The sequence below is a fragment of the Antechinus flavipes genome, chromosome 3 (genome assembly GCF_016432865.1).
Source record: "Antechinus flavipes isolate AdamAnt ecotype Samford, QLD, Australia chromosome 3, AdamAnt_v2, whole genome shotgun sequence".
NCBI lineage: Eukaryota > Metazoa > Chordata > Mammalia > Dasyuromorphia > Dasyuridae > Antechinus > Antechinus flavipes.
The window spans coordinates 323,954,296-323,981,147 of NC_067400.1; the positions used below are offsets into that span (position 1 = coordinate 323,954,296).

The 26,852-nt window shown below is 36.2% G+C and overlaps 1 protein-coding gene across 1 annotated transcript in view; it reads left to right on the top strand.

Annotated features, from left to right (window-relative positions):
• The window catches only part of LOC127554204 (lactotransferrin-like), a 29,542-nt gene extending 5,215 nt beyond the window's left edge, over positions 1-24,327 (top strand). The window contains exons 3-17 of the mRNA XM_051985550.1: positions 862-970; positions 2,167-2,355; positions 4,317-4,461; positions 5,125-5,180; positions 5,967-6,145; positions 10,083-10,251; positions 12,226-12,389; positions 13,503-13,593; positions 14,196-14,249; positions 14,816-14,968; positions 15,676-15,823; positions 18,978-19,045; positions 21,835-22,019; positions 23,003-23,186; positions 24,082-24,327. Coding sequence (XP_051841510.1) covers positions 862-970; positions 2,167-2,355; positions 4,317-4,461; positions 5,125-5,180; positions 5,967-6,145; positions 10,083-10,251; positions 12,226-12,389; positions 13,503-13,593; positions 14,196-14,249; positions 14,816-14,968; positions 15,676-15,823; positions 18,978-19,045; positions 21,835-22,019; positions 23,003-23,186; positions 24,082-24,116 — 1,929 coding nt within the window. The 3' untranslated portion in view covers positions 24,117-24,327. The remainder of the gene's footprint in view (positions 1-861; positions 971-2,166; positions 2,356-4,316; positions 4,462-5,124; positions 5,181-5,966; positions 6,146-10,082; positions 10,252-12,225; positions 12,390-13,502; positions 13,594-14,195; positions 14,250-14,815; positions 14,969-15,675; positions 15,824-18,977; positions 19,046-21,834; positions 22,020-23,002; positions 23,187-24,081) is intronic.
• The last annotated feature ends 2,525 nt before the right edge of the window (positions 24,328-26,852 follow it).

Genomic DNA, 26,852 nt, shown 5'->3' on the forward strand with positions numbered 1-26,852 from the left:
ATAATATTTCAATTGATGTACAAAAGAAAGAAGTCTGGCCCACTCCTACATACTTAGCATTATTAATTTTAATAGTTTAGAAATTTAGGGCAAGAAGGAACCTTAAAGGTTACTTAATCCAACTCCCTCATATTATAGATGAGAAAAATGAGACTCAGAGAGGTCTAGTGCTTTACCTAAGGTACCTACCATAAATAGAAGTGCCAGGATTTGAATTCAAATTTTGGCTTTTAATTCTATATCCAATTATCTTTATGTAGATTTTCTTAAGGGCAGAGACCAAAAAAAATTAATATTTTCTTTGGCCATTTTTTATCAGGAAGGGCTTCATAAATGCTGTTTGAATGGAAGGCAGGGAAATTATAGGCAGGAAAGGTTAATGAGAGAGATATTTTCTCCCACTTTATGGGAGAGAGAACTTTTGGCATATTTAGCTTCTATTATGTTCAAAGGAAGGTAGGAAGGAACTCTGAATTTATTAAATCCCTCATGTGCTAAGTACTTTTTATAAAGACCTCATCTGATCCTCTTAACAACCCTGAGAATAGGTGCTGTTCATATCTCTATTTTTACAGTTGAATAAACTGAGGAAACAGAGATAAATGATTTGTTCAAGGTCATACTGCTAAGTGTCTAAAAAAAAGCTAGATTTAAAATCAGGTCTTTGTGACTCAAGACTTAGGATTCACTGAATCATCTCAGGCATCTTCAAGGCAGGGTAAAGGACAATGTAGCTTTGTTAAGGTTTTTCTAGTCCTCAAACTCTATGATTTCCTTCCAAACCCATCCATTACATGTGTTCCTACTATTCCTTACTGAGAGCTAAGGGGCTTCAGTGCTGTTTTCACTCATCTCTTTCAGGATAATGAGGCTGATGCTGTGACTATCGATGGTGGTTTTATCTATGAAGCAGGTCTGGTCCCCTACAATCTGAAACCCATTGTTGCTGAAGATTATGGTACCGAAGAAAGTGAGTTCTTGATTTGCATATATTGGATCCCATGTCAGAACAGGAGTTTTGGACAGCCTTGAGTTGCTGACAGGATTAAACTCTGATGATCCAGAAAGTGAAGTTATTCTCAAAATGAGAATGAGAGAATATGGTTTTTGCTGTGGAATAAAACTTCCAGAAATTCCGTGATTATAGAAAATGGCCTTATAAAAATAGTTCCCCCTTCTCCCTTTCTGCTCACTCAACTTCTTTTCTCTATGTACTTCTGGCACTGGCGAATTCAAATCCATGGTGTAAGGAGCACAGAGAGGAAAAAAAAAATAAGGGATATCATTCAGGTCACCAAAACAATAGAAGGATTTTAGCTGGGAAATTGCCTGAGAAGAGACTATAGAGATGGGAAATGTAAACTAGGGGCTGTTCTTAGCTACTTACTCATTTGCCTGAATAGGACCATTGGAAAAATTCCCAAAATTTAATGATTTGAAAAGGGAGCTTTGATTATTTTCTCCTATAATAGTCAAAGAAGAGTTTTCTTTTTAAAAATTTATTTCATTCTTAATTCAGGGAATAAAACAAGCATTTCCATAAGACAGTATAGTAAAAAAGATGGTTGTATTTGAAACTTCAAATCTATGAATAACTTGCTATTACTTTTAAAATATGCAACAAAGTCATCATGTAGATTTCTTTTTTCTTCCCTCCTGTACTGCTTCCCAAGATAGCCACCATTAGACACAAATAAGTGTGTGTGTGTGTGCATGTGTGTGTGTGTGTGTATTATTCTACACTTATCTCAATTTATCAGTTTTTTTTTTGAATATAGTGTCTTTCTTCATATGTCCTTTATAGTTAAGTTGGGTATAATAGAGTCAAAATAACTTATTTCTTAAAGTTGTTCTTAAAACAATATTGCTGTTATTTTATACAATGTTCTTTTGGTTCTGTTCATTTTGCTCTTCATTATTTTGCATTTTATATATATGTATGTATATATAGTATGTATATATGTATGTATACATGTATGTTTGTGGGTGTGGGTATGTGTTTTATAAGCATTTTTAAATTCTTCCTTTACCTGATCACCAAATGCAAGTCCAGGATCCCAGATATTTCTTGGCCTTTCCCCACCCCTTAAGAGATCATCAGAGAATGCCACCTTCTTGTCTTTGACTCCTAGCTGAGAATCTTCCTGTTTATTCTGTGTTGTATAGTTCCTCTGTCTCAGTACTTTGCTGTGGCTGTTGTGAAGAAAGGAACTGGTTTCCTATTCAAGGACCTCAAAGGCAAGAAGTCCTGTCACACTGGCCTGGGCAGGTCAGCTGGGTGGATCATCCCTGTGGGGACACTTTATTCACTTGGCCTGTTGGAGTGGGAAGGACCACCAGAACCCATCGAGGATGGTAAGCTGGCAAGTACAGTCAGAACTCTGAATGTAGTGGTTATTAGCTGCAGTATTATTATTATTAAGTCCCCTCTCCCCCATCAGTTCTGATTTCAGTAGTGAAATGAATTCTCAAGAGGGGAAAATTTTCTACTATAACTTATAAACTTAGACTCAAGGTGTTTGGGGCACTGAGAGTTCAAGGAATTTGACTGTACATGGCAAGACTTTGACTTCAGGTCGTCTTGACTCAGAAGCCAATTTTCTTTTTTTTTAAGAAAATGTTTTATTTCTCCCCCTCTTCCCCCCCCCCCCATTACATGTTAAACCAGTTTGAAAAAATTTTTTAAAAAAAGTTTTGAGTTCCAAATACTATTCCTTTCATCTTTCCTTCTTTTCCCTCCCTCTCACTAAGCAGTCTGTTATAGTTTATACAATTGTATAAGACAGGTAAAAATCCAATTACACAATTATGTAAAATGTCAGAGGCCACTTTTTTGATCACTTTCTCATATTCTGTGTTCATTTAACACATATTCACTCTACATATCAGAAACTAGAATACTAAGAGAAATATCACCACCATCACCACCAAATAAAAACCACAATGAGGATGGTCATATATAATCAGAAATTAGAACACTAAGACAAATATCACCACCATCACCAACCATAAAGAGGATGATCACATATACAATGGCAACAATAAAAAATATTATTTATTGTTGTCATCAATTATTACCAATCTTTATCTGATTTAGTGTGCAAAATTTGAATGTATGTCTTGAATGAAAGGCAAATTTTACATAAAATTTGTTGAAAATATTTTTCTGGACAAATAGGGATGAGTAAAGGTCTGGGAATGGTGTAGTTTTCTTTCTGTGTTTTAAAATTGTGTTTTCAGGGACAACTGGGTAACTCTGAAGTCAGAAGGACTGAGTTCAAATCCAGCCTCAGGTACTTACTAGCTGTGTGACCCTGGGCAAGTCACAATCCTAGTTTTCTCCAACAAAGAAAGAAAAATGTGCTTTCTAAAAAGAATATCATCTGAAGCTTTGACTTTTTATTCATTATCAATTTCTTGCCTGAAGTCTTTACCTTAAAGTCTGCCCAGACTTGGATAGCAGTGTGCTGCCTCTTAGTATGCGAAGCACCCTATTATTTGAATGTTCTCCAGAAGCTTCCTCTAATTCAGGAGTCTTATCCTTTTTTGGTGTGATGAATCTTCTCAGCGGTCTGGTAAAACCTATAAAATAAAATACATACAAATAAAACACATAGGATCACAAAGGATCACAAGTTAGGAAAAAATATATTTTTTAAAAAGCCAGTTCATAGACTCTCAGGTTAATATTGAAAAAGTAGTTCCTATAATTAATTAATTCTTTCCAGGCTTTGAGACTTTTCCAGGGATTAGGGGGTAGATGTATATTTGACTCAGGTCAAAGTATTGGCTCAGAATTAACACCTGAAGGATGGGCCCATGACTGAATGTTAAGAATGAAAGTGGGAAATTATTGGGTAGCTGGGTGGTTCAGTAGATGCAATATTGGGTCTGGAGTGAGAGGGACTCATCTTCCTGAGTTCAAATGTGGCCTCAGACACTTGCTAGCTGTGTGATCCTGGGCAAGTGACTAAACTAACTTGTTTGCCTCAGTTTCCTCATCTGTAAAATGAGCTGGAGAAGGAAATGGCAAGCCATTCTAGTAGCTTTGTCAGGAAAACCCAAAAGGGAGTCTCAAAGAGTAAGACATGACTGAAATTGAATTTAGAAGTAGATTGTTGACCTTGTTAACTCATTCATCCAAAATGAAAAGCAATTACTTCATATCTCTCAATTCATGCAGATTGCTATTGATATGTCTTCTGGAAAGAAGGCAAGACTAGAAAGTTTATATCTGAAGCTGGACATTGTTTCTGTGTGTCTTCCCACATACCCTTTACACTGCTCATGTGAGCTGTTTCTTTTTCTCTATATAGCTGTGGCCAGGTTCTTCTCAGGCAGCTGTGTTCCCTGTGCATTGGGAAGGAATCCTAAATTGTGCTCTTTGTGTGCCGGAAAAGGTGGTGATAAGTGTGTCTGCTCAGACAGAGAACCTTATTTTGGCTACTCAGGAGCATTCCAGTAAGTTGAACCCTCCCCATAACTCCGATGAAATGTCAAGCATCAATAGATCTGTGAACATTTTCCCCAATTTCTATGATTTTCTTGGGTCCCATAAATAGTCACATCTTAACTTCAACCGTTCTGATCCTGGTTTTCCAAAGTAGTGGGGACAGGACAGCAGGTAGCTTGTTCTTTGTCCCCCTCCTTCCACAGCTGCTTCTACTTTTGTTCAAATGAGATTAATTTATAGGAAGTACTTTGCAGAACATATAGCATTATATGCAGAGGCACTGTTATTAGTATTAATATTATCATTGCCAATTCTTTCAGTTTCTTGAACCTAGTCTAAGCCTAAACTGGAGAAAGACAAAGGGCCTGACTAAGAAAGCTCTTTAGTATCTAGCAGTCTAACCAAGAGTCCCTGCTTATTAGAGAAGGGATGAATTGGATCATGCAAGTTAGAGGAGTTGGTGGAAATGGGTACTTAGGTCTGAATCTTAGCTCTAGGACTTCCTACCTTTGTTGCCTTGCAAGCCTTGGTGAAGTAGATACTCTCTGGATTCCTTTGTATTCTCTTGGAAATTCTGCATATGTTTCTATGTCTATGATGGTTATTGGAAAGCATAGGATAAGCTATTAAGGCTGGACTCTGCCCATTCTTGTGATTTTCCTTTTCCCTAGGTGCCTGAAGGATGATGTTGGAGAAGTGAGTTTTGTCAAGCATACAACTGTGTTAGGTAAGTACTAGGGTAGAGAGGCCCAATTCCCCACTATCCCAAGCATTGGACACAGCTTTATTTAACCTCAATCTGGTTCATCCTATTTCCTGCCCTCATGTTTCTTACAATGCTCTTCTGAAGAGAATTTTAAAAAGTTCACAGTGGTCTTATGGATTATACCATTTATCATCTGCTGGAGTTCCCTGCACAAAGCTATTTATTAACCTTTTCATCGACATCCCTTCCCACCACCTAATACTCATAGATTGAAGTTACCCACCTTGTTAAATTGTAATGTCCTTCAGAGTGACAAAAATATGGGACATAAAAGGTGGAATCATTAAGGCTCAACAGCCAAGAGAAGTGGAAAGGGGGAGATGGATGGAGAAGAATGCTAAGATATTCTTAAAAAAAAGTAAAATATTAATGGATAATTAATTACAACCAAGTAATACATTGCCTTCAGGAGGGTAATATGTAAAATTTGCTCTCAGTGGTTCAATAGATAGAGTGCTGAGTCAAGAGTCAAGAAGATTCATATTCCTGAATTTAAGACAGAGTATTGCCAAGATTCTAAAAGCACAAAAATTAGTCAGCTTAGCATCATTTTGGCCTAGAATTCTGATTCCACTATAGATTTTAGTCAGAGATTTTTTTCTTTTGATCTTTTAGTTTTATTCAAAATATGTATCTCATTTAATGCTTGTCAAAGTGTTTTGCACACAATAGAAGCTTAATAAATGCTTATTCTCTTTGAGAATGGTCTTTCTAGTCTTATTTGGAGTTTTTTGCTTTTTCTTGCAGAAAACCTTCAAACCGAGGCTGAAAAAGAAAATTATGAGCTACTGTGCCCTGATAACACAAGAAGGTCCATTGATCAGTACAGGGAGTGCCACCTGGCCAGGATTGCTGCTCATGCTGTTGTGGCCCGAAGTGTGAATGGCAAGGAAGATTTGATTTGGGATCTTCTCTCCATTGCACAGGTATTGGCATCCCTTTTTCTTCTTTTTTTAAAATTCAATTTTATTTTCACTTCTAAATTCTGTCCTCTGCCCATTCACTCCTCCACTTATTGAGAAGGCAAGAAATATGAAACTCATTACAAATATGAAGTCATATGAAAATAAAAAAATCTTGTTAGACTTGTTCTGGGGTTGGGGTGGATCAGAAAAAAGAAAGAAAAGAAAAAATATGCTTCAATCTGTACTCTGAATATCAGCTTTTTCTCAGAAGTTGGATGACATTTTTTGATTGCATTGCATTGCAGTGATTATATTTACTGTCTTTCACAGTTGATCATCTTTATTCATGTTGCTGTTACTGTGCAGATAGTTCTCCTGCTTCTATTCTCATCTTTGCATCAGTTCCTATAAATCATCCCAGGTTTTTCTGAAACCATCCTCTTCATTATTTCTTATGGCACAATGATATTCCATCACATTCATAAACCATAACTTTTCTAGTCATTCTTCAATTGATGGGTATCTCCTCAGTTTCCAATTCTGCCACAACAAAGAGAGGTGCTATAAATATTTGTATAAACATGGATCTTTTTTTCTTTGAGCTCTTTAGGATATAGACTTAGTAGTGGTATTGCAGGATGAAAGGCTAAGTAGATGGTTTGGCCATCAAGGATGATAGCATAAACAAATTAGGAGAGCAAGTGAAAATTTACCTATCAGATCTCTGGAGAAGGAAGGAATTTATGATCAAAGAAGAATTAGAGAATATTATAAAAGGAAAAATGGACAACTTTAAATTAAAAAATTAATTTAATTTAAAAATTAAAATAAAAAAATCTACATTAAATTAAAAAGTTTTTGCACAAACAAACCCAACAAAAACAAGATTAAAAGGGAAGTACAAAACTGGGAAAAAATCTTTACAGCCGATGTTTCTGATAAAGATCTCATTTCCAAAATATATTTAAAAAGTGTCAAATTTATAGGAATACAAGTCATTCCCAAATGATAATCAAAGAATATGACATCATTTTCAGATGACAAAATTAAAGCTATCTACAGTCATGTGAAAAAATGCTCTGACTATTGATTAGAGAAATGTAAATTAAAACAACTCTGAGATACCACCTCCACTTGTTGGCTAATTTGACAGGAAAAGATAATGATAAATGTTGGAAAGAATGTGAGAAAACTAGGACACTAATGCATTGTTGGTGGAGTTGTGAAATGATCCAACCATTCTGTAGAGCAATTTGAAACTCTGTTCAAAGTGCTACAAAACTGTGTATACCTTTTGACCCAGCAGGGTCATTTCTGAGTCTGTATCCCAAGCAAATCTTAAAGGAGGGAAAAGGACCCACATGTGTAAAAATATATGTAGCAACTCTTTTTTGTGGTAGCAAAGAATTGGAAAAGGATAGATGCCCATCAATTGGAGAATAGCTAAACAAGTTGTGGTATATGAAGATAATGGATATTATTCTATAAAATATGAAGAACAAGCTAATTTTAGAAAGGCCTGGGAAGATTTACATGAACTGGTGCTGAGCAAAGCAAGCAGAACCAGGAATACATTGTACACAATAACAGCAAAAATGAGTAATGATCAACTATGAAAAACTTGATTCTTCTCAGTGGTTCACTAACCCATTGCAATCTCAATAAACCTTGACAAGAAAATGCCATCTGTATCTAGAAAAAGAACCAAGGAGACTGAATATAAATCAACATATGCTATGTTCATTTCTTTTTTTTTTTCTGTTTTTTTTTCAATCTCTCCCATGATTTTTCTCATTTGCTGATTTTTCTCTCCAAACATGATTCATAAAGTAATGTATATTAAAAATTAATAAACTTATTGGAAAAATAAAAGATATCCTCTCTTGCAAAAAAAAAAAAAGGCATGCAGAGTTTATTGTGCACAGTTCTGGACTATTCCAGATTGCTTTCTAGTATTAGACTAATTCGCAGGTCCCTAAAAGTATATATAGTGTACCTCTTTTCCCACAGCTTCTTCATCAATTGTCATTTTGCTTTTAACATCTTAGTCAGTCTGATGGATGTGAGACATTACCTCAGAGTTATTTAAATTTGATCCCTTTACTTATTAGTGATTTAGAGAATTTTTTCATATCACTATTGATCATCTTTCCTTCTGCTAAGTTCTTATTCTTAATTCCTGTTCCTTTTTAAATCCTTTTAAAGATGTTAAAGTGGCTTGTCCTGCCTTTCCAGATGATTTTACAGATAAGAAAACTGAAGTAAACAGGGTTGTTGTGCAGGGTCACACAACTAGTTAGTGTTAGGTACTGGATCTGAACTCAGGAAAATGAATTTTCTTGACTCCATCCCAACACCTTATGGACTATGCTACATAGAAATTATCCTGATTTTACAATTAAATTACTTACTCAAAACCATCCAATTACTATGTATCTTAGGCCAGATTTGAACTCTATTCTTCTGATACTTGCTCAAAAAAAATCCAACTACTATGTATCTGAGGCCCCATTGGAACTCTATTCTTTCTGATACAAGTTTAGTATTGCTGAACATTTCCTTTGTGATCATTTTGGAAGAAATGATTGAACAGATGATTCTCAATGTAATCAAAATTGTTTATGGTCATAAGAGAGGTAATTTCTCAAAGGGAAAAGAACTAAGAAGATACTTCTCATTTAACTGCCTAAGGTACATTATGCTTTGGAATACAATTAAACGAAAGTCTTAGAGAAGATAAATGGAGATAGATAAACCGGGAGATTAATAGAGACCTACAAAGTAGACAAGATTATGAGATATATAAGATGGAATCTCTGATTATGCAACAAACCTGGTAGAGATGGTTAGGATGTTCTGAAAGAGGTAAAATATAAATGGGTTACAGGATATAATCAGTTCCTCTGGGAATTGAAAAGAATAGAACAGTAGTATATGGGAGAGATGAATAGCAGTTGAGGAGGCCAGGTTAAATTTTATGTAGAGGGTAGCACTTGAGCAGAATCTTGAAGGCAACAGAAGTATTCAAAGAGGCAGATATGGAGAGAGTGAATTCTATGTAAAGTGGACATGGTGATGGAATATGTGTATTCTGTATTTATAATAGCAAGAAGACCAGTTTGAATTATAGTGGGTGAAAAGGAGCTTGGGTAAAGTGGACATGGCAATGGAAGATTGTGTGTTCTGTATCAACAATAACAAGACCAATGTGAACAATAGAGTGGGTGAAAAAGAGTAATGTGTAATTAGAATGGAAAGGTAGGGTAGAAGCATGTGAAAGCCTTTAAGTAACAGAGTTTATATTTTGATTCTGGTGGTGATAGAAATTGCTAGAGTTTATTGAGTAGGGGAGAAGTAACACTGTCAGCACTGGGCTTTAGGAATATCACATTGGCAACTAGGTGAAGGATATGTTGGAGAGAAGAGGAGAGAGAAATAGGGCAGAGAGACCAATTAGGAAGCTATTGCTATGGTACAGGGGAAAAGTTAGGGACTGAAATAAGATAGTGATGGAAAGGAGAGGAGGAATGGAGAGGAAAGAAGAGCATGCATATAGAAAAGATTGTGAAGCTCACAAAATTAGGCATGGATTGTAAAAGTTGGGGAGGGAGGAAAGTGAGGAGTTAAGGAAAACTCCAAAATTGTGAACCTGAATAAATAGAAGGATGGTGAAGGCCTGGACTAAAATAGAAACATTTAGTAGAAAAAAATGTGAGTATGGGACAAGATCATGAGATCTGTTTTGGGTGTTTGTAGAACTTTCTAATAGGTAGATGGGATGAAAGAAACAGACTGGAGCTCAAGAGAGATTAGGACAGAATAAAGGAGCAATGGCATAGAAATGGTAATTAAAAGTATGGAAGCAGATTAGATTACAGACCTCATGAAGGAATATAGCAAAAAAGGCCAAACTCGTGTTAGCAATTTTCATTCATGGTTCTCTTTTTCCCTTGAATAGGAGCATTTTGGCAAGGGCAAATCAGAGAAATTCAAGCTATTTGCTTCCCAACATGGAAAAGACTTGCTATTTAAGGACACTGCTAATAGACTTCTGAGAGTACCTCCAAAAATGGACTACGAATTGTACCTAGGATACAAATTCATCCAGGCCATCAAGCCTATGAAGGGTAAGCAGACTCTGGTCCATGTCCATTTCAGAGATGGGGAGTGGGGGCCCAAGCAGTACATTATTCACATATGGGTCCATGATTCTAATTCAGTTGCAGTCATTGTAAGACATTATAATGCTTCCAGGCATTTGATCTTTTAAAAATATCTTTGGTAGTTGATAAGATGGAAAAAACTGAAATTTGGAGGGGTTAAATTGCTTTCTGGTACTAGTCTCCCATAGATTGTTAGGCCAGATGGTTCTACTTGTCATCTGAGTCTAGGAGCTTTATAGAGTTAGTTCTGATGAAGGAGAGGGGTGAACATTTCAAGAACTACATACAGAAATTCTACATTATATTCAGTATTATTTCTAAAGTTTTCAGAATGCCCCTCTCTGATCATATCTGTGATCCTCAGTGCAGCTACTCAGGAAATCTTATTACCCATCATAGTTTCTAGCTAGTATCACTAGGGAAGTACAGAATTGGGGAATGTCAGGGATAGAAGAGATCTTAGAAGTCATATATTTGAATCACATATTTGAAAGATCAATCATATATATGTCATATACTTGAGAATCTTGATTATGTGTCAGGGAATTTCAAGGATATAAAAGGCCTTAGAGATCATATATTTGTTTCCCTCATTTTAAAGATATGAAAAACAGAGGCCATCAAAGGAAAATAACACTCTAAAATCCTGTAGAGAGGTCCTTGAAAGGCCAGGTCAAATCAGTTAATTAAAAATTATTTGGGGGGCAGCTAGGTGGGGGAATAGATAGAGTGCCATCCCTGAAGTCAGGAGGACCTGAGTTCAAATCTGGCCTCAGACACTTAACACTTCCTAGCTGTGTGACCCTAGGCAAGTCACTTAACCCCAATTGCCAAAAAAGGAAAAAAAAAGATAAAAGAAGAAAAAATATTTAGAAAATAAACTTCTGGCATATTTTACTTTTGTTTTTTAAATATGCACAATCTCTAGCACAATGCCTGGCTGATACCACTAAGGAAGTACAGAATCAAGGAATGTCAGGGATAGAAGAGACCTTATAAATCATATATTTGAATCACATATTTGAAAGATCTTATACTTATTTATATATATTTTATATATACATATAATATATTTGAGAATCTGATTATATATCAAAGAATTTCAGGGATAGGAGGAATCAAGAGGAATCTTGGAAATCATATATATATGAATATATACATATATATAACAATATATATGAATGCATCTGATATATACAGTTAATACTTATTAATTACATTTAAAGAAAATACATCAGGGCTGTAGGGAGAGTAGAAATGGAAATGAAAAATGGTCTGTTCTAGGGTTGAAGCATCTAGGTTAAAAGCAGTGCTTGCTACCTGCACAACCTTAGGCCAAGTCATGTAAACTTTCTCTGCTTCCATTTATTCCTCTATAAAATGAAGGGGTTGGAGTAGATGGCCTCTGAGATCTACAGGTCTAGACCTGTGATTCAATGTTGTCATTTGTATTCTGATTCTCTTATTAATTGTAAGAGTTCTTATAGTTGTATATCTCAAGCAATTCTTATCTGAAAACTAGCTCCATATCAATCAGTTATTGTTGCTGTGTTGATTATTTATACATAGGGGGAGTAATTTTGATTTCGAGAATTGTACCTGTTTGTGTTTTTCCTCCCAACTTGGAAAATCTCTACTCTTTCATCAAATTAGATGACTCAATGTTATATTGTTTCCTTCTAATTAATTGGCTTTTTTTGAATAATTGTTTTTAATGTATAAAAGTCTAACTAGCCCTGTTTTCAGGGCCCAGACCTAAGTTGAGGAATCTGGTCTTTGTTTGTTGGGTAATTACCATACATTATTTAGTAAATCAATAAACTCAAAAGATCAAATCTTCAGAAAGCCATTTCTTCTTTCACTGGTCATAGTACAAGCTTTTACATAGTGCATTTTAAAGATTGATTAGGAGGTTAAACTCTTGACTTCTTTTCCCAGGTCATGCCCTAGACAAGATTCATCCCTTAGGGGACAAGAAGGTGAAGTGGTGCACAGTAAATGATGATGAAAAGAAAAAATGTGATGAATGGAGCGTGTTCAGTAATGGAGTTATTGCATGTGAAGTAGGAGAAAACTCTGAAGATTGCATTGTCAAGATAATGGTAGGTAGCTCCCATTTTGGTACAGCATCAGTGTTTTGGGATTCTTTAGCCTAGAAGGATCACTAGTTAATGGTTCTATCAATTGTGTGACTGAAAAAATTGTTGGCTCACTAGAACTGTTTCCTTGCTTAGAAAATGGAAAGTTTGGTATAGGTGATATTGAAAATAATGTCTAATTCTAAACTCTTTTAATTCAAAGTAGATATTTCCTCCTAGAAAAGGACAATGATAAAAAAATGATAATAATCACAATATTTCTTCTGTATCTGAGCTACTTTGTTAGGGAATTATATTAAAGACCAACTTCCCATGAACAAAGTATATTGCTGCCATTATCATGATGACAGTCCATTTTGTGCTGCCATTCAACTTGAGTCCCTTCCTCCATGACCAGGAACTCAGTGTAGTCAAAAGTCAGAGACTAATATGTGAATGCTTTTTGGTCCTCCTGGGAATCTGTATTTGAGAAGAAAACCTGGATCTCCTTAGACATCCCTAGTGTATTATTAGCCTTGTGATATGCACAGAGATGAGTCAAAGAATTTGTACTTTGTAGATAACACCTGGAAACTTTACTCCCTGCCTCAATGAAATTAGTTTTTTTCATTGTTATATGACCATAAAGATGTGTTATTGTACCCTTCTCTGTGACATGTGTACCTTGACTTAGTATAGAAGAAATTCACCCCTCTCTTTCCCATGCTAGAAAGAGTGGGATTTTCTTGTAGTAAAAGCTTTGTATTTATAAAATGTAATATTTTAAAACACCATGTGTTTTGGGTCTCCTGTATTGGATCCTAGACTGTCTACTTTCTTACTCTTTTATAAAATGAGGGGATTGAATTAGAATACCTTGGAGATCACTTCCAGCTCTAGATTTATGATGCCAGAAGCTTTAGAAGTAACTTTAAAAGTTGTGGTCTGCTATATGAGGTTGATATTGAAGATAATTTTCTCATGTGAAACTCTAAGTTCTTGTACTTCCCATCCTTCTCCTCCCTAGTCAATCAGCCCTGTCACTAAGTGTATGTGGTGGCACTCCTGAGGGCACAGCCTAGGGCTCCTAAGCTACATGGAACAATGTTTTTGTAATGATTTACTTTGCCTCCACAGAAAGGGGAAGCTGATGCCATGAGTACCGATGGAGGATATGTTTATATTGCTGGCAAGTGTGGTTTGGTACCTGTCCTAGTGGAAAACTACAGTAAGTAGAGGGAATATCTCTCCTTTAGTTTGACTCTTTCTCGCCTCTGAACAAAAGATTTTGCACATAGCTCTCACTAAGGTAGCAGAAGAAGGGTGGGAAATAGCAAAGGGATAAATTAGAATCACTATTAATCATTTAAACATTTAAAACCCTGAGATGAGACAACTTAGGTTAGCTCTTTCTCATTTTTTTCCTTTGCTAGATACAAAATATATAGCGAAGGTCACATATTATATACAAATATATAGCAAAGGTCATATACTATATCTTGCGTCTGGTACAGAAAGGTTCTAATAAACCCTGAAGTGATTAAAAAGCACAAAGAAAAAGAAAATTTGGGCCTGAGTCATCTGAACACTCTAAGGGTGGGATCAAAATAGAAGCAAAATTAGCTGAATAGGAATGAATTTTCATTTTTATGTTATTCTAAACTGTGGAGAATCAAAGATTCTCCCGACTAGAATGAAATGGATTCTCCTTAATGGAATGGAATGGAATGGAATAACATTATAATGGGATAAACACTTATGCTTAAGAAGACCTGACATTTAGTGAACACAGATAGAAGATTCACTCCTCTGGCTTCTTTATTTTTTCAGCACCTAAGGATGGACAGAGTCATGGGGAGGACTGTGTGAATAAACCTGCTCAGGGTGAGTCTGAATTGGTAAAGACAGCAATGGAAGGGTTAACCAGGTGGCACAGGATAGATCATTGGGTTCATTTTCCTGAGTTCAAGTCTAGCCAGAGACCTTAATCACTATGTTACTCTGGGCATGTCACTTCACTCTGATTACCCCAGTTTCTCCATCTGTAAAATAAACTGGAGAAGGAAACTCAAACTACTCAAGTGTCTCTGCCAAGAAAATCCCAAATGGGGTCACAAAGAATCTGATCCTACTGAAAAAATGACTGAACACAAATAATTAAATGGAAGATATTTCCTTAGGAAATAATGGGATTCTTTTTAATTGAAAAATCTTTTGAGAATAGTCTGGATGACTACTTGTTGAGTTTGTTATAGTATAGATAACTTTCTGGTCATGAGAAATGAAGTAAATGAGGTTCTTCCAATGCTCTGGTTCCTGTAATTCTGAGGACATCTATATATCTATTTTCTCCAAGGCACAAAGTAGGCTTGATCTAGTGGCATCAAATGGCCCTTTCTGGAATGGCTCACAATGCTAACTTTTGCTTTTTTGTGTCTGTTATTTTCAAGGTTATTATGCTGTGGCCGTTGTTAGGTCAGGTACTGATCTCTCATGGAATTCACTGAAAGACAAGAAATCCTGCCACACTGCAGTTGGCAGAACTGCTGGCTGGAACATTCCCATGGGCCTGATATACAACCAAACCCATTCCTGTGCATTTGGTAAGCTGATTCTTTGAGGAAGTCTGATTTTCTCTAATTGTCAGAGACTTAGGGAAATTTACACTGTGAAGTCCCTCATTACCTTGGGTGGTAGAGAGTGCTAAATATTTCTATATATGTAGAATCAAGTTAAAACATATTAAGGGCAGATTTGAAGGAGAAAAGCAGTCACCAACACACCTGAATGATAGTGTGGTATGTGAATTGACTTTCTAAAGAGGAGCCTTGAGTGTTTTTTAAAATCACTATCTGAAAAAAGAATAAAATAAAAAGTGTACAGTAGAAAACAAAAGAATAACCTACATGGAAGCAACAACAACAAAAAATGGACAGTCATAAATATAATGTCTTCTTTGTTTTCTTGAAATGCAAATTTATTGAATATTGCTATTCTGCTAGACACATGACAATATATGTTTTTACTTTCCATGTTCTGTCTTTCTTTCTCTGTTTTTAAAAAAAATTTTAAATAAATAAATATTTTTTTAAAAAAGAAAAAAAAAATCACCATGAGGGGTGATTCTTCTCTCCCTGCAATGTTGCCTTACCTCTGAACCTCTGATTTATTTCGGGTTTTGGGCTTATGATCATATGTCTTCATTTAATTGGGGCAATTATGTAATTTAAAAAAGAGGTTTTTGACATGGAAAATAAAAGGAAGCACTCATATTTATTCAAGTAGAAACAACTGTCTTTTCTCTGTGCAGATAAATACTTCAGTGAATCTTGTGCTCCTGGTGCTGATCCTACTTCCAATCTCTGTAGCTTATGTATTGGCAATCCAGACTCACCAGTTTTGGATAAATGTGCTTCTAGTACCAAAGAAACCTACTATGGCTACAATGGGGCTTTTAGGTAAGTGTATTAAACCCAACCCTAAAATACCATCACCAACAGGACTCTCTTCTCCCTTTTTTTCTTGACATCTTTCCAATACATTAACTCTTCCTTCAGTTTAACAGCTCTGGGCTATACTTAGAAGGGTATCAGCTTTAGGAAATAGTCTTTCAAAGAAACTGAAAGACGAACACAATGACATGATCAGGGATCCAAATGTCCCTGATACCTGAGGAAGACACTCTTTCTTATCTGTAAGATCCCTCAAGATAACCTTGGTTTCCCATTGCTTTCCTTCCTATTCTCTTGGACTCAGGCCTTTTGTCACTTCCATTGTTGTCCTTCCTATTCTCTTAGACTTTTATCATGGATTGTTCATTATTACAGCTTATAAATTCTTTCCCACTAATGTAGAGATGAAAATGGTACTGGCACAGGATTAATAGTTAAATTGTAAAATCATAAATCAGAAAGGGCTCTTTTTGATCATCTAATCCCTAGTTTCTTAAACTGGGATCTTGTAATGTGGGGGTCATGAAATTATGATTGAATGATTTTATATATCTATTATATCCAGGGCCATGTAAAAATTTCTTGGGTAAAAAAAGGTCATGAGTGGAAAAAGTTTAAGAAGCCCTGAATTTTTCTAGTGTACTTTTATATTTTTATAGATGGGGAAATTGAAGTGGAGAAACCTTATGTGACTTGCTCAGGATTGTGCAGCTGGTTAGGGGCAGGTCCATGACTACTGGTGAGGTCTTCCCACTCTCACTAAGGATTTTAGACCAGGTCAATAGGATATAGTCCAGATCAGTGGCTCTGTATGTTTGGTCATTTGCCAGCATCATCAAATTTGTTGGGTGGCTGTTGGATCTTTTTTCCTAACAGATTGTTGGGCAATGAGGCCTTTTAATGCCTCTTAGTTGGAGTGAAGACAATATACATTAGAAGTTGAACAGCTATAGGAAAAGGCAACACATTGCATTGGAAAGAATACTGATTGTGAAGTCAGAAAACCTAAGTTTACATATGTCCTCTGATACTTATTTACCTGTATGATGTTGAATACATTAAGCTTCAGTTTGTTCTCTAAAAATAAAGTTGGTCCAAAAAGATTCTCTAAGGTTATTCTAGATCTCACTTTAGTGCTATGATTATTTTGTCTCTTTTATTATTATGGAATGAATTATTAAATCTCAGAATTAGAAAGATGCTCAGGTACCATCTAATCCAATTTATGTCCAAGAGGAAATTCTTTTCCTAACATCTCAGAGATGATCTAGACTTCTGGGAAGTGAGATAGATAGGTAACTTACCACTCCCTGAGGTGTTTATTCCATGTTGGGATTGATCTAAAAAGTTGCTGGTATTCAATCATTTCAATCATGTCTGCCTCTTTGTGACCCCATCTCAGATTTCCTTGGCACAGACAATGGAGCAGTTTGCCATTTCCTTCTCTAGTTCATTTTACAGGTGAGGAAACTGAGGCAAACAGGGTGAAGTGATTTGCCCAAGATCTGCCATCAGTTCCTGACTCTAGGTGTACCATTCTGTGCACTATGGTGCCACCTAGCTACTCCAAGAAAATTCTTAGTGCTCAGTGATTCTGGAAAGGCACTTTTCTCAAAGGAAGACTGTGAAAAGACAGACCTGTGATATCATTGTTGTAGGAAATTTCTTCTGCTAAGCACAGACAAGTCTATCTAATTTATAGTCTTGAATGGTTACCCAGAACACAGTAGTTAAAAGCTAACACATGTCAGAGGAGATGCTTGACATGGGGTCTTCATCATGCTGGGAAGGCTAACCTTCTAAAAGGGATCATAGAATCATAGATTATTAGTACTAGAAGAATCCCAAAAGGTAAATCCTTTATTTTCTATATAAGGAAACTGAGGCACCAAGAGATCATGAGACTTGTCTAAGATCATATAGGGTATAAGTAACAAAACTTTTTTTATCTTTTGTGATTGTCTCTATCCTTGGTTCAGAATTCTTTCTTTGACTATAACTATGGATGGTATTAGGTAGATTGTTGCCACTAATATTATATACTCTGGCCCATTATTGGATACAACAAAGGTATCTACAGAGACAAGGAAATAAAACTATTAATAAACAAAACTCTGAAACAAAGTTACAAATCTAGTTCTGGTATCAAATCCCAAATAGAGTAGTAATGCAAATGTGGAAATGGCCGTCTCCAATTTGTATTTTTTTTAGTGATCCTGTTGCTCTGCAGGAATTGTTTTCACATTTTAAAATATAATTCCATAGCTAATTTTATGAATGATTAAGAAGTAAAATAGAACATTTAAAGGCAAAACTCCAAATTTGAAAGCCAAAATGTGATGAATGGAAATATATTCACTCAATTCTCTCTCCCACCTTATCCTCCCTTGCCCCCATAGTGACTTACATAAGATGAGGAAGTGGAAATTGTTGTGAATCATCTCACAAAGAGAGCTTTTGAATTAAAATCTTTCCAAATTTTTAAACACTTATTGATGACAAGCAATTCCATTGTTCCCATTAAACAGTTCATAATGCTGTTAGATTTTTTTGGGGAAAGTCCTCTGATAATAGAAATTTAAAATTTTTTACTACTTTATTTTACTTGGTATCATCAGTAGTATTTTGAATAAATTATGATTGATCAAAATGGATTATGATGACTAAAGCATTCGACTTCTTTTTGTTCTATAATTAATCACTAATCACTTTGTAGTAGTATTTTGGTATCAATCACTGAAGTTTTGTTTTAGAGATTATATCATAAAGACACCACTAAAATATTATAGGAAGTAATAACTTTTATCATGCTAAAATAATATGAAGACAATTATCTTATATCAAATAAAATGAATGGAAATGTATTATTGAAGAGAACATTGTGAGGATTATATGAATATAGTGGTTTTAGCATGGCATGACAGAAAGAGCACTGGTTCTTGGGTCAAAGGATTTGGGTTGAAATCCTGTTTCTGTTTGCTCAACAGCTTCTGGACCTCAGTTTCTTTATTTGGAAAATGAGGAGATTAGACTCAAAGACCTCCAAAGTCCCTTATAGCTTTAAAGTCCATACTCCTATAAAAGGAAGATGTTTGATTCTGAAAAAGATTCTCTTCAAGAAAGAGAATCTTAATGCTCATTTGCTTTTCATCTTTTGTAGATGCCTGGCTGAGAATAAAGGAGATGTTGCTTTTGTGAAACACAGCACCGTCTTGGATAATGTAAATGGTATGTGATTCCCTCTAGATTTCAGTGAAGTCAGGATCAAGGGTGGCACAAGGGTCTTTATAGCAATCTTGCACAATTCAGTTCAACAAAGAGAAACTGAGTAAATATGGTTATGTAGAACACTATGCTAGATGCCAGGAGAAGCTGTAGATTATAATAAAAAAGCTCTGAATTTAGAGTTGAATCTGAGTTCAAATCTTAGTATTATTTATGTGACTTTTGACCATCCCTCCTCTCAAAGTTTTAGTTCCTTCAATTATAAAATGAAAGAGTTGGATTCCAATTGCTTTCTTGAGTCTCTTTGAACTCTACTATCTATATAGAATATATAGCTAAGATTCAGGTCCAGACTCTTGGAGTTTATATTATGAGAGTTTAATATGAGACATATAAAAATTGTGACAGAGACTGCACAATAAGTAGTATCACCTCACACTTCTAATAACTGACACTATTTCTATTACTTTTAAGAAGTTGTGTTAATCAATAGATATCAATTAAATGCCTACTATGTGTCAGGCATTAGTCCTAGACAAAGAAAAACAAAAGATAATTCTTGTCCTCAGGGAGGCCCCCAGTCTAACAGGGGAGGCAATGTACAAACAACTATATACAAACAAGCTATCTGCAGAAAAAATTGGAAATAATTAACAGAGGAAAGGCACTAGAATTATGGAGGGTAGAGTGTCTTCTCTGTAGAAGATGGAATTTTAATTAGGAGTTGAAGAAAGCCTGGAAGTAGAGATTAATAGAGAGAGTATTCTAGGTACTTGAGACATGCAGTGAAAATGCCCAAAGGTGGGACATGTAGTATCTCCTCTATGGAGCAGCAAGGAGAAAGTGTGACAGAGATGTTGAATGTAAAAAGAAAAAAATTGAGGAGGATGATACAGAGAGACAGCTTATTAAAGACTTTGAATGACACAGTATTTTTATCTTTGGTCCTGGAAGTGATAGAGAATCACTAAAATTTATTGAATATGTGTGTGTGTGTGTGTGTGTGTGTGTGTGTGTATGTGTGTGTGTGTGTGTGTGTGTGTGTGTGTGTGTGTTGGATGGGAGGGAGTGTTAAATGCTTTAGGAAGATCACTTTGGGAGTTAACTACAGGATGGCATATTTGGAGTTGGGAGAGACTTGTGAGTTCAGTTTTGAACACATTGAGTTTAAGATATCTATAGGACATCCAATTTGAGATGTTCAATAGATATTTGAAGATGAGAACCTGGAGGTTAGCAGAGAAATTATGACTGCATAAGATTTGAGAATCATCAAGGTAGAGATGATAATCAAATCCATGAGAACAGATGAGATTCACCAAGGGAAATCTATCAGGGGAAAAGAGAAAAAGGTTCAGGATAGGACTCTGTATGACATATGAAGTTAGAGGGCATGAGCTGGATGAAGATCCAGCAAAGGAGACTGAGAAACTGTGGTCAGATAGATAGGAGAAGAATGAGGAGAGAAAGGCATCATGAAAACTAGTAGAAAATCTCAAGGAGGAGAGGATGAATAATAGTGTGAAAGGCCAAAGAAAGGTCAAGAAGGATGAGCATTGATAAAAGGCCATTGGATTTGGCAATCAGATTTTGAATGACTTTGGAGAGAGCAGTTTTGGTTGAATGAGGAGATCCCAAACTAAACTGCAAAGAGCTAAGAAGAGGGTGAGAGGAAAGGATGGGAAGGAACCTCTTGTAGATGTTTTTCTCAAGAAGTCTGGTGACAAAAGATAGGAAAGATATAGTATGAATGGATGAATGAAGTGAAATTTTTTTGAGGATGGAGGAAACATTGGCATGTTTGTAGAGTGTAGAATAGTAGCCAGTAGATGAAGAGAGGCCGATGTTTGAGTGAGAGTGAGGGTGTCAAAGAGAGAAATCCAGGGTAGAAAACAGAATGGAAGAGGATTGAGTTTTGTTTAGCAAGGTGAAGGGGGATATCTTCATATGAGGCAAGGTGAAGGGGGATATCTCTTCATGTGAGTCAAGGGTGAAGGAGATAGTGGCAAAAGCCATCTGAGTAATGTGAGTTGAGGAGGAGAAAGAAGGAACTCTTGGCAAAGGGAAAATGAAGTAGATTTGGAGTTAGAAGTCAGAGATTATTTAGCCAATTTCCTTCCTTTTATTGATGAGGAAACAGGCCCAGAGGAGTTTCACATCACAACATCATGTCTAAGATGCTCTCTTAGCACTCTTTTTAGTGTCCATGCTTTCTCCTGTAGCAGCATGACAAAGGATAAATAACAAATGAAAAGGCTGCCTATGAAATTTGTATTCACATGAGTATTCTAGTGTATATAGACATGTGGTATTCATTGAGCCTGTGAAGTAGCTTTTAAAAATGACCCTCCAAAGAATTTTGCCCCCAAGGGGAACCTAACAAGTGAAGCATAGAAGCTAATGTTCAATGTCTGGGAAACAATCAGAAGAATAAGATTTTTTTCTTTCTCTACTTATACTAAAAGGTATTTGGAAACAGAAGAACAAATTACATTCTCCTTGGTCTTGAAACCAGAAGTTTGTTTTGAACCTCAAGAAAAAGTCTCATGGGCAGAAGTATTCAGGATAGGATGAAGGATCATTGATTATAAAATATGAAGTTGAACTATCTTCCTGGGAGAATAGTAGATATTTTCTTCTTTCCATGAATCATCATGGCACAGATGTATAGATTTTTATGAAGAAGTAAATTAGAGCCATAGGTACTATAATTACATGGGTGATAGCCTATAGATTAACAACTAGTCAAAATAAAAATGGTTGTTGATAATCACTTTTCATTCTCATTTCAGAAAAGAATACAGAATCTTGGGCAAAAAATCTGAAAAGTGATGACTTTAAGTTATTGTGTTTAAATGGACAACAGAAGGATGTGTACGAATTTGAGAATTGTCACTTGGCCAAGGCACCAAACCATGCTGTGATCTCCCGCCAAGAAAAGGCAGCCTTAGTTCGCCAGGTGTTATTGGATCAACAGGTCTGTATAATCCAGGGCTTGCTATCCCTTTTCCTTACTTAACTGGACTTTGAATGAGTCAATAGGACCCAGAATCCAGTCACTTAATTTTGTTTCCACTTAAATCTGAAAGTGGGTCATTAGCTGTGGCTATATATTAACACTATTGCCTTAAGTCTCTATATAGAAAGTAAAAAAGAATGTGCAGGGACTCTTTATGACCTTCTGTTAATGAGCTTTTTGAATTAAGAACGGAGGGGCATGAAGTTTTTCAAACTCTGTTCCTTCTTGATTTTGTTGGGAGACTTTGGGAAGATTCCCTGTACTCACCCTATTTCACTTAGTTGTTTCTCTAGGTGAGAATGATAGTTTAAATCACTTGGCAGACAGCCTGGGTATAGGTTATGATAAATATATTTGGCTTTGTCCTTGATTATCTGCTTTTTAAAATCAAAATGAAAACAGTCAGAAATAGCATGGTAGACTTCGCATAACACTGGACATTATGAAAAAGACATGGTCTCTGAATTCAAGATATCACAAGAACGACAAACCAAATGAACAAAACAGGGAAGGCAGCAGTTAATGAATTGTATAATTGAAGGGAGATTCTGAAAACTTCTTTACTCTCAGAAGGCATCTTCACCATTTGGATGACATACTGCCTCAAATTCTATCAATTATTTCTTTAGGTAAGGGTATTTTATCTCTAGGAATGCCATTTTAAATTTCCCTTAGGTAGGGTAAATGCATTAAATAGAAATCTTTCAGGACCTGAGAAAACAGTGGCATAGCCATTGGGGCTGTAAGGGGACCAGATAGAGGACAAATAAGAGGGGTCGGTAATATTAGGAAGGGATAATGGTGACAAGGTAAAGAGAAAGACACCAGAGATCAATTTGGATTGCTTTGAAGTTTTCTCTAAGGTTGATCCTGAGTAAATTATATTTTTCTTCATTTTTCCGTGGATGCCTGCTGATAACATGTCTATCTCTTTGACCCAGAGCCATTTTGGAACTTATGGGACAGATAAAGAAACCTTTAATATCCTACCCAAAACTGGAAACCTCCTGTTCAAAGACAACACTGAGTGCTTGGCAAAAATCCCAGATGGCAGCACTTATGAAAGTTTCTTAGGAAAAGACTATGTCACAGCGGTTGGCTCTCTCAAGAAATGCTCGACTTCCTGTAAGTAGAAAGACACATTACTGGGAAACAAGGAGCACACAATCAAATGAATTCCTTAGAAACATGGGAATCATCAACTCTAATAAATATTGAGTACCAGCTGTGGGTCTAGCACTGTCCAAGGTGCTGAACAATAGACAAAGAGCATTCTATTAGTTTTTACCTTCTGACAGTCTCTAGTTAACAGCCATGTAAGGAAATAGCTGGTGGTCACACAGATTTCCCTCTAACTTGCTGCTGGCCTATTTCTTCCCCTTTCAGACTAAAGGTTGGCCCTGAATGTAACCTATGGCAAAAGGGAGTTATGGTCTAGAGCAAGACAGAAGAGAATAACTTAAGTCAATAAGCATTGTATGGAAACTCATAGCCTTCATACCAACAACTCTTCCCAGGCCCTTAACAAGGCTGGAATCATTGGTCTGGGTCACAGGTGACAACTCCAGTGACTTGAAACTTGAGGATTCTGCACAAAGCAAAAGTTAGACTAGATGACCTTTCTGGCTTCCATCCAACCCTAAAAATGTGTGTGTGTGTGTGTGTGTGTGTGTGTGTGTGTGTATGTGTGCATGTGACAACAGAATAAATAAGAAACCGATACAGGAAGGTAGCAGAATAGGAAAATAGTAAACAAGTCATTTTTAAGAGTCTGCTTTTGTGATGTGTGAAGTTATATAGGGGACCTCTTGGCTATTAAGAGGAAAGGTAGGAATATGTGGCCATGGCAGGTCCCTTATTCCATTAAGAGATGCAAGAGAGAATTATTTCTATGCTCTTTATTGACCATAATTTCTAGTGTTTAATTGCTATTTACATGTTGTAGGAGTGGGGATAGAATCATTTTTAGCAAATAGCTGGCAGAGTCTGAATAACCATCTGTTCTATTCTTTCCCCACAGCTGTCCTGCCTGTTTGTGAATTTCACAAATTCTAGAAAGCCAGGAAAATCAGACATCCACCTATGAGGGACTAGCCACCAGATTGTTATATTTCTCTTTGCTGCTCTCTTTCCTGATCACCAAGTATGGTGGGGACTTCCTTCTCACTTTCTTTTAACAGATGATCCTAGAGAGGAATATTGTCTTCAATCTTCACACTTCCCTATTTTCATCTGAACAATAAATAAAGTGGAAGAATGTCACTGATTCTGTGTGTCTTTGTATTATACTTCATGATTTTACTTAAATCTAAACTACTTTGCCATATTGAAATCTCATTTTTGTTTTACACTAAAACACATGATTTCATTGGTACAAGGAACTTTCTCAGAGGAAATTAACTCTGCCAGTATAGACCAGTTCCTATGTCAACTACAGTCTTAAGCAAGGCCTAGAGGTCCTGAAAGTTTGGTTTGCTCAGGGTTATCTAGCAAGGAGCAGAAATAAAATTAGTTCTTCCAGGCAGAGGCCAGCTTTCTAAGAATTCTACTACTTACTACTAGCCACATGACCCTTATTTAGTTATTTCACTTTTTCAATCCTCACCTCTCTCATCTGTAAAATGGGGATAATCATACTTGTACTACCTGATATATTGAGGAAATCCCTTAAATATTAATTGAGCCTTGAATAGTAGCTAGGTGGAGTAGTTCCCAGTCTGGAGTCAGGAAGATTCTTCTTTATAGGTACAAATCTGGCCTTAGACGCTTACTGATTGGTCAAGTTACTTAATGCTGTTTGCTTCAGTTTTCTCATCTGTAAAATGAAGTGGGGAAGAAAATGACAAACCACTCCAGTATCTTTACCAAGAAAATCCCAAATATAATCCAGGAGTTGAAAACAAATGGAAAGAGTGAACAACAAAAATTCAATTTGAATAAGCAAGAATAGTCCCATAGAATTTCCTTGATTTTCCCTACATACTCTTTACAAAACAATCGAGGAGGTTCAGGCTTCCTTTTTGGCTGTTTATTACACAAAAAAGTAATCAGAGGCACATATAACAGAGAAAAGTGTGACTTTTTTACTATATCTCTCCTCCTGCCTTACTTTCCCTAATTTTGCTCCTTTTTGCCCTGATTAACAGCTACCACCTTTCCTTAATCTCCCAATCTACCATTGCTTCTCTGATGTTCACACATACTAGCCTCTGCACTTGACCCTTTCACCTCTTTATCCTATTGCCACTTGCACTTTACCAAACACCAACCCTTGCTTATACTTGTCATCTTTCTTATTCACTCTTATTGGAGTATTGCCAATATAAAGAAAGAAAAAACTTCCAGGAAACAGAGTTTCTGGGAAATTAATAATAATTTCATTTAATAATATAATAACCTGAATATGAAATTTCCATATTATTAATAAGTTCATTTCAAATCATTGTAAGAACGTGACTTTCCCCATGTGAACCTAATCTCCATCCGAACCATGTGAACTCAATCTCCATGTGAACCTAATCCCCATGTGAACCATGTGAACCTAACCGAGGTAGGACATGACTCCCCCTGTGAGAACTTGACCGTTCCCTAACCCATAAGAGCATATGTTTTCACTTCTTCTCCTGTGGGAACTTGACCATTCCCTAACCCATAACAACAGGTATTTTAGCTCTTACTCCCATGAGAACTTGACCATTTTTTACCTAAAAGCTAGGCATGTACCACCTGTGTTTTTGCTCCAAATACGTGATTCCAGGAACTCGTCACTCCTTGGAACCGTTGCTGTTAATAAGGACTGGCTCCCTTGTCAATGCAACATTTGACTATAACCACCTGGAGCCCTTGTCGGTACGTCCCTGTCTTACATGAGGTCTTCATTTGGCCCAAAGCCTTCTTTGTCTTGATTCCTATAAAAAGCGGGCAAAGCATTCTCCATTTTTAAGCCTTGCCTATGGAGATGATGATCTGCCTAGGATTTTCCCGATCGAGACTCACAGGCTGAAATACCGGGGCCTCCCAGCCGTAAATTAGAGTTGAAGCTCCCTCGACCGGTGATGTGATGTAATGTATTCTTTTTCTGCTATTCTAATCATAATTCTTATTATTCTTTGTATTTTGTCTGTTATGTGTTATTTGTTGTATTAGTTGTTATTGCAAGCAATCTATTCCGTGCATTGTATAATTAAATTTTACTTTCACTTTAATTGAGTTCGAGAACATCATTTTGTAGGAGCGAATCTGAACCTTTCCCTAAATTTACAAAACATAACCTTATAGTATTAATTAGAATATGAGATAATATTTAGTAATAAATAATATTAATTAAGCCAGTTAATAATATATTGATGGTTTGCTTTATCTTGGCAACCAAAGACAAAAGACATGGAAAGCAGGAAAGTTTTAGATAATCCTAGATAGGAATTCCCTTGTCAACTGAAAATCAACTGATTGGTGGACATATAATGAGGAGATGGAATAGAAGTTTTCAGCTCTTTCTACTGAGAAGATGTTGATCGTGAGGTTTAACTATCTCCAGCAATCTGGACAAGAGAATCCCTCTTTATTCAGACCACTCTGATTGGCTTTCTCTTTCATGATCTGTTGACCCTAAATTCTAATGAAGGATTACAAGGGTTCATTTCCTGGGGCTAGATTCTATTTATACTCCTTCCCAAAATGGAAAGGCATTTTATTAAATCAGGACCCAGACTTTTTCTCTGCTGTTTCTTCATTGAGGTCCAGCTCCTATGGAAGGTTAGCCTCTGAAGACATAACTTTGATATGATTGAG